The 7,356-nt window shown below is 44.9% G+C and overlaps 1 protein-coding gene across 1 annotated transcript; it reads right to left on the bottom strand.

Annotated features, from left to right (window-relative positions):
• Positions 1 to 282: 282 nt before the first annotated feature.
• On the bottom strand, positions 283 to 6,482 carry LOC311328123 (uncharacterized protein). Its single transcript, XM_084462149.1, has 7 exons — positions 3,411 to 6,482; positions 2,690 to 3,275; positions 2,336 to 2,427; positions 1,587 to 1,963; positions 1,379 to 1,445; positions 929 to 1,094; positions 283 to 509 (listed from the first exon to the last, which is right to left on the bottom strand). Exons 1-7 carry the CDS (start codon positions 3,592 to 3,594, stop codon positions 395 to 397), a joined length of 1,587 nt encoding a protein of 528 aa, XP_084318275.1. The 5' UTR covers positions 3,595 to 6,482; the 3' UTR covers positions 283 to 394.
• Between the last annotated feature and the right edge of the window lie 874 nt (positions 6,483 to 7,356).

The raw sequence follows: 7,356 nt of genomic DNA, 5'->3' as shown, positions 1-7,356 counted from the left end.
ACTAGAATATAAACTCCATAACAGGACAACCAAAACAACAAAAGTCTTTGGGGGTGGGTTGGGTGGAAAGAGTCAGTGGCAGTAGGGGGAGCCGTGCTCGAGGAGGGGTGTACCAAGGGGGCGAGGCAACAGGGAGTACAGGGCTCGTGGAGGGGTGCTTTTGGGGGTCTGTGGTGGGGGCATGGAGGGTGCAGGGCAGGAACAAGGGGCAGTGAAAGGGAGGAACCAGGGCTGCAGGAGGGGTGTACCAAGGGGGCGAGGCAACAGGGAGTACAGGGCTCGTGGAGGGGTGCTTTTGGGGGTCTGTGGTGGGGGCATGGAGGGTGCAGGGCAGGAACAAGGGGCAGTGAAAGGCAGGAACCAGGGCTGCAGGCAGGGAACCATGAAAAGTTGTCTATTCAGACCATTCAAAGTCTATAAGCTTCCGGAGAAGGCTGCTCACGTGAGGGTTCATGCAGCTTCTCTTCTTTGCCTTTGAGCCCTTCTCCGGGTTGATGCCCAAGAAGCACCTGTTAACAATAAGCAAACAGTTTGTTTTAAATATCAAATCAAATATCAAATCAAAGGTGTTCAGTTCACCTGTGCCATTTCCCACACCACACCCTGATGAAGACTTTATTATAGTCCAAACTACACTAGATAGTATACACTAGAACCAATGGGGTACCTTATAATAAGTATAAATATAATAGTATAATAAGTTATAATTCATTGACTTATTTCGCGAGTTTGAAGCCTATTCAACTATAATGTGAGGTAAACTATTATTTCAATATGTAAAGTCACACTTAAGAGCATTTTCCAAAAAAAAGTATAAAGTAGTAGTTTAAGTCTGGATAGTGAAACACATTAACCTTTGCATGATCTTATTGATGACAGTGAATGTGTTGGCCCAGCCCATGATCAATGTGTTTGAGCGTTACAATACCTTTGGATGAACTCCAGTGTGCAGGATCCAACGGAAGGATACTCGAGGTTGAAGATGTAGTAGCTGCTGAAGAAAGCAGCTACCCCATGCCAAAAAAAAGGGTGTGGGCCCATTAAAACTTGTCCCTCGATGGACAGCATCCATCCAGAGGGCTTCATCATGTCACCTGAAATGAACAGATACCACGTCATGAGTTATTGTGGATAGTGTGCGGTCGTTTAGATCTAGACTATCAAGTTGTTTATAATTAAACAATAATATAGCCTGAGAAGGCATTGTGCTGTGTTAGTAATATAGCTTGGTTTGCAATACAAGTCCTGAAATTAAGGGATTATGTCCATGAGAGTTTAATTTTAAGACATAAAGGCCTGCCTCTAATCAAGGCCTGGGGCACTCTTCGGCTCAATAAATAAAGGTCCATACAGACCTAAATATAAACCATAAAATTACCTTGAATGATCAAGCAGGGAGTGCTTGGGAGTGCTAGAGCATTCACATCAGCGGCAGTGGCGCAGGGCTGTAACATAGTAACACACAATAGCATAGATTTGACATTATGAAAGGATGATGAAGATGATCGTTAATTGGTCCAACTGAGTCAGAGTTAAATCATAGAACATAATTGTGTAATCACTCGTTTGCATTTTAGACGACTTACGTCAACCCCGAGCATAATTTTCTCCTTGGGCTCCTTAAAGTATGTCATAAGGAGCAGGAGGATGCAGGCAGCCTTCTCCGAAGACTCTGGATCATAGCTGGCCAGAACTTCCCTGATCTTGGGGTTGTCCAGTTTTTCGCAGTACTGCAGGATGGTCTGTCCTCTATGACCCAGGGCCTCTTGGAGCTTTGGAAGGATGGTGACGTCCATCAGGAGGCCAAAGTGGGAGAAAAGCCCTCTCTGAGAGAACAGAAAAGGCCATTCCTTTTTGACCTCAGACATTGGTGGTGCAGGCATTCTGTTGAGGTATCTACGCAGGATGACGTAAGTCCTCTCCATCAGAGGGTCTGCTCTCTCTGCCCCACTCATCCCTTCCTCTGTGTATACAGACATACAAACACATGAATGGTGAGCACCCAAGTTACAAAAATGCAGTCTGGTAGCCCCCCCCCCCCCTTAAGGAAATTCATGCATTCTGATGATTACTTGTTCTTAATATTAAGGTGGACTATATATGCTTAAATACATGTGATAATTCCATTCAGGTCTACTTAATTTGCTTCATAGGTCTGAACAGCAGCTTCCTGCATATTCAGACTATAAGACTACCCCACCCCCCCCCCGCTCCACACACACACACACACACACACACACACACACACACACACACACATATGCACACACACGCACACACACACAAAGTATTCAGATCTGAACGAAGAACTTAAGTCACCCAAATTTAAATTCACCTGAGTAGATGTTGCACAGATCCCTTTTCACATCCTCCAATGTTGCCTCGGTCTCCCCCTCTGGTAGGTCTTCTGGGCACCACCTCACACACCTAGGGGTGGGAATCACAGGGTAACTCACAATACTATTAGGGGCGGCTGTAGTTCAGAAGGTAGAGCGAGTCGTCTCATGAACGTGGTTCGAATGCCAGTTCTGACTGTCTACGTGTCAAAGTGTCCTTGAGCAAAACAGTGTGTGAGTGTGAATGGAGAGCTGCTTCTCAGTGTGTGAATGAGAAGACCATTGTTAAGCGCTTTGGGTGTCAAGAAAAGCGCTAATTGCAATATCTAGTTTTTGTCCACCCCTACACATACCCGTATTGGTCGACAGGACCTCTTGTCAACAGTCTGGCCTCTCCTGCCACTCCAGTGCGCTGTCTTCTCTCTCGGCGACGTCGAGCAAGAGTATTGTTTCTGTTTTTATACTCCACTCTTGTTTTGATTTGTTGGAGAAGAGAGTGGCATCCATCTCCCACAGTGTCACCTTGCTTGCCAATGTCAGCAAAGCTTTTTGGATGGCTCCTGACAATGGTTCGGACAACGCTGTGACACATAGCTCTCGTTGGGTTGCGATCATGCTGCATGATCTGATCTACGACCACGTTCACCATGGCCTTTCTCTCCTGTGGTGACGGCCTTTGTTCTTTTTCCACTACATGTTGAATGGCTGCTGGCATCTGGTCCCAGTTTACACGAAAGTCTACATGCCATGGCATGCCAGGCTGTGAAGAACAGTTTGAAGTGCTTCGGGGTGTACCTGGAGAGCTTGGGCTGCTGTACAACAGGTGACGTTGAGGCTGGAGTGCTTGCGGAGAGGACAGAGTGTTTGCAGAGCTTGATGTTGAGGAACTTGAAGCACTTGCCTGGGGAGGAGACAGCTCCATATCAAGCGTTACAAATCCTAGAATGGACAAAAACAAATCAGAAATGAAGGAAGGGCAAGATGTAGGGCTAGGGGCCCAATTGTCTACCAGTTGTGCCAATGTTCCAAAGCCCTAGTTCTAAGTGGCATGTGAGAGTCAAAATATGAATTTACCTTGCTTAATACCCTTCATCAACTTGCGACACTGGACTGGTTTAAGGTATTTGACCAGATCCCTTTCTTCCATTAATGCCAGATCTTCAAGGTTCTCCACTCCAAGTTCATCAAGTAGGGTAGTCAGCAGGTCATCAGGGAGGCCCGGTAAATATGACCAAACTGCTTCCTTTACAGCTTCCATTGCCTAATCTCATTGAGTAGTGTCAAATGAAAATCCCTTCATGCATATTCCCTCCTTGTCTTTTTGCTAAGTTCACACTATAAGCCATTAAAAAATGCCAGCCAACATGTGCTCGCTATACACACAATAATACAAAATCAACTATATTCAAGGTAAAAACTAAAAACTGAGCTTAGTTTAGTCTGCTATAACTAAATAGCCTGCTCCACTACTCACGTCTGTCCTCACGTCTGTCTATCCTCTCTTTCCTCCCTGTTTAAACAGTTTCTGGAAAAGAATGGTGGAGAGCAATAAGCATCAGATCATGCACGTTGTATGCTGGAAGAGGATAGTAGTCCAGTAGATCTTCATGCTTAATGCACACATAATCCTCTTGGGCCACTCCTAAGTTACAGTACACACCTGTGTCACTTAACTTTACAAAAGTGTGTTTCTTTGAGACAAAGTGGACAGAATTATGCACAACAATAACCAGCATAATCTTCCCCATGTGAAGTCCTTCATCACTGTTCCCAAGCAAGATGAACATCCCCTTTCTGTAGTCTGTGCCTTTCACAGTAACATTGTTACAAGCCACTGCAGACTGAGACTCAAATGGACAACTGGCTACAGATGCCCTGATCTTGTCATTGTAATCGTCCACATAAAAACCAGTCCCCTTTTCTACCTGTATGAGTGGAGGGAACAAGTTTCCCGCACTCAAGTAGGCCTGAAGAAGTTGGTGTCTCTCTGCCAGCGTTTTGCACACATTTTTGAAATTGTGCAATTTTCTGGCACACTGTTTGAAAAAAGTGTGTTTGCTTTCAAACCGCAGAGTCCACAGGCGAATAAGTGGGCCAAAGTGGATGATGTGATCTGGATAATGACAGAGATAGTGATGCTTTGGCCTCAGGGGGTGATTGGGGAATAGCCTTTTCCTGTTGCACATGTACTCTTCTATGATGACTTTGAGATATGCTACCTGGCCTGCTGTAATGACTGGTGCACAGATAAGCTCGACTATCTCCCTCAGCTGCAAAATGAGTTGCCACATCTCATTGTCACAGGGATCTTTAATCCTGCCACCCACCAAGAGAGGGAATAATCTAAGGAAACACCAGTTTTGAACTGCATGCCCGCTTAGTTTGTCACTGCCAGGAGAGAGGTCTGCTGGTTTGTCCCTACCATCATTTCCTTCATACCTGAACTGGTTCTTGCACCGATTTAACTGCAGGTAAGTAAAATGATTCTCTTCAACTAAATGGCGAATATATAAAGGAAGGTCATAAGCTATGACTCCCTCAAATAAGTCATGGCCTAGACATGGTGGGAGGCCAGGCTGGCAAACATGGAAATTAGAAAGCTGATTAAAAGGAGAGTCAAATTTGATGCCGCATACAGAGTCTGTGGCACTAGTTTCCAGGTCTTGCAAATTACTTGCGTATGACTGGGGCGTTCTTGTGGTACCACACAACTCAGGATTCGTCATGAATGCATCTCTATCTATCTTACAATAGCGACAGAAATGAATAGACCGACTGAAGTTTTCTAAGAATCCCCCAATAGAATGAGATCCCAGGTTGTCTCCTGCGATGGCAACCAAAGAGCCCTTCAGTACACTGCCATCAGATACGACTACACCTCTCTCCTCCAGGATTTTGAGGTCCTCAATCAGGGGTGCAAAAACTTTATCTACCCCAAAGTACTTAAAGTCCTGCTCTCTACATAAGAGAACAAGTTGCATCTGATCTATAGAGGATCTATTGTAAGGCAAGATGTCTGTCAGGGTAAGGTAAACAGCTAAAACCTTGTGCTTTTTTTTCCCTGAGCCCAGTGGGTTCACGACCTCAAAAGAATCTTGGTACAGTATCAAACCAAGTGAGGAAGGCTCAGCTTTTAACATCGGATTACTTTTAAATCCGTCTCCATCCTTTACATCCTGATAGACACCATCAGTAGATGAATGCAAACGTGTCAAGGTATACTGTTCTCGCAGAGACTCATTTTTGAACAGCGTCACCAATGTCTCTTGTATAGGTATATACTGAGCAAAGCATTCTTTGTCATTTCCATCATTGCCCAAAAGCAAAGGCACGGGATGAACATAGTTGAAACTGTCTTTAAAGGCAGCCTTCCTCTTTGCATCTGTGCTGAGTCTTCCCCTGTTACAGACTGTGAGTAGATCCTCTCTTTTCAGTTCATCAATGATGCTGCTTATAGTGGCCTGAGGGATTCCAAGTCCCTCCAATTTCTCACTCAAAATGTTAAGTGAATGAGACAGGCCAAGTTCATGAGAACTTTGAAAGTCATTAATAATGGTTTGTATGGTGCTTGCTGGTAACAGTAGCCTAGATTGCAATTTCAAGTAGAAAAGGGTAAGGTTCTGCAAAAAAAGAGTTTCATCTACAGCTAATGGCACTTCTGGTTCAGCATCCTGTTCACCAGCAGCTTCTGAACACGACTGACTGGGTTGTGGCTCCGTGCTAATAAACTTGTCTAGTACCAAGTCATCTAAAACTGAATCCTCTGCACACCTATGTTTCCTGGAAATATGTGACACAAAAGTCGTCACGGTTGAGAACCTGCCAACACAACCTCTAAATGGGCATCTAGTTTCCATTCCGTCCTGTATGTGTGTTTTCAAATGCTTAATAAGAGAGGCTAAAGTGTCACTCTTAAATGCACACGAATCGTGTACACATTTCAAGGATGTGTCAGGGGGTACAGCAGATCTGTCAGGCGGTATAGGCCGAGCAGATTGCAGATAGCACTTATGCAGCCTATACATGTGCGATTTCAATGCTGTGACTTTTCTGTACCTCCCTGAGCAGTCATGCACCCCACACTGATAGTAGTAATTGGGGGCATTACTGTGCAACTGTGTGTGCTGAACAAAGCTATGCACGTTCTCAAACACATGCTGACATCCAGTACATTTACAGTGGAACATTGTGATGTAACTAAAGTTACCTACCCAAACCTCACTCTGCCTGACACTGAACAGGATTGTTGGCCTTCCTGACACTGAACGGGGTGGTTGGCCTTCCTGACACTGAACGGGGTGGTTGGCCTTCCTGACACTGAACGGGGTGGTTCGCCTTCCTGACACTGAACGGGGTGGTTCGCCTTCCTGACACTGAACGGGGTGGTTCGCCTTCCTGACACTGAACGGGGTGGTTCGCCTTCCTGACACTGAACGGGGTGGTTCGCCTGCCTGACACTGAACGGGGTGGTTGGGCTCTCTGATGACCTAGGAAAAGAGAGAACAGAGAAAGGACACATTACACAAAGGCAACCAACAATATGATTTTTTCTGTTTGCATGCAGATTATGAATGAGCATGTGGTAAAAAAAATATTATGGAATCTGTTCATATTAATACTTTTGAAAAGAAAAAGAAAGACTAATTTGAAAGAAATAATCATTTAATTCCAAGTGCTCAAGTGAAAAAGAGAGGACCTGTGCTACTCTGGACAGTAAGAGTTTGAGAGAGTGTAAGTCCCCCACCTCTCTCAAGTCGGGGAGTAGCATGCTCTGCCCCTCAAACATGGCGCTCATTATTCACTGTGCTTACATTTTAGGCGCGAACTTGCGCTTCGTCTAGTGGAAGATATGCAATAGGGACTCTAACGACTTGTATGAGCAACAAACGTTAACGTTACTTGGCCAACTATGACACTAAACTGATTTAGATTACCTTGAATCAACGATTTATGTCATGAAACCATCAAGCGCCTAGCGCAAGAAGCACGCTAGCTAGCCTACAAGCATTCATTAGCCTAA

This window comes from Borostomias antarcticus (assembly GCF_949987555.1).
Source record: "Borostomias antarcticus genome assembly, contig: scaffold_112, whole genome shotgun sequence".
In the NCBI taxonomy this organism is placed as follows: Eukaryota; Metazoa; Chordata; class Actinopteri; order Stomiiformes; family Stomiidae; genus Borostomias; species Borostomias antarcticus.
Note: the sequence above shows the minus strand (reverse complement) of the source record. Positions and strands in the feature narration are given on the sequence as shown.

Coding starts and splice junctions, on each gene's coding strand:
- LOC311328123 (XM_084462149.1), bottom strand. CDS start 3,594: ATGGAAGCTGTAAAGGAAGCAGTTTGGTCATATTTACCGGGCCTCCCT. Junction 1,964..2,335: donor TCTGTGCAACATCTACTCAG/GTGAATTTAAAT, acceptor CTGTATACACAG/AGGAAGGGATGAGTGGGGCA. Junction 510..928: donor ACACTGGAGTTCATCCAAAG/GTATTGTAACGC, acceptor TATTGTTAACAG/GTGCTTCTTGGGCATCAACC.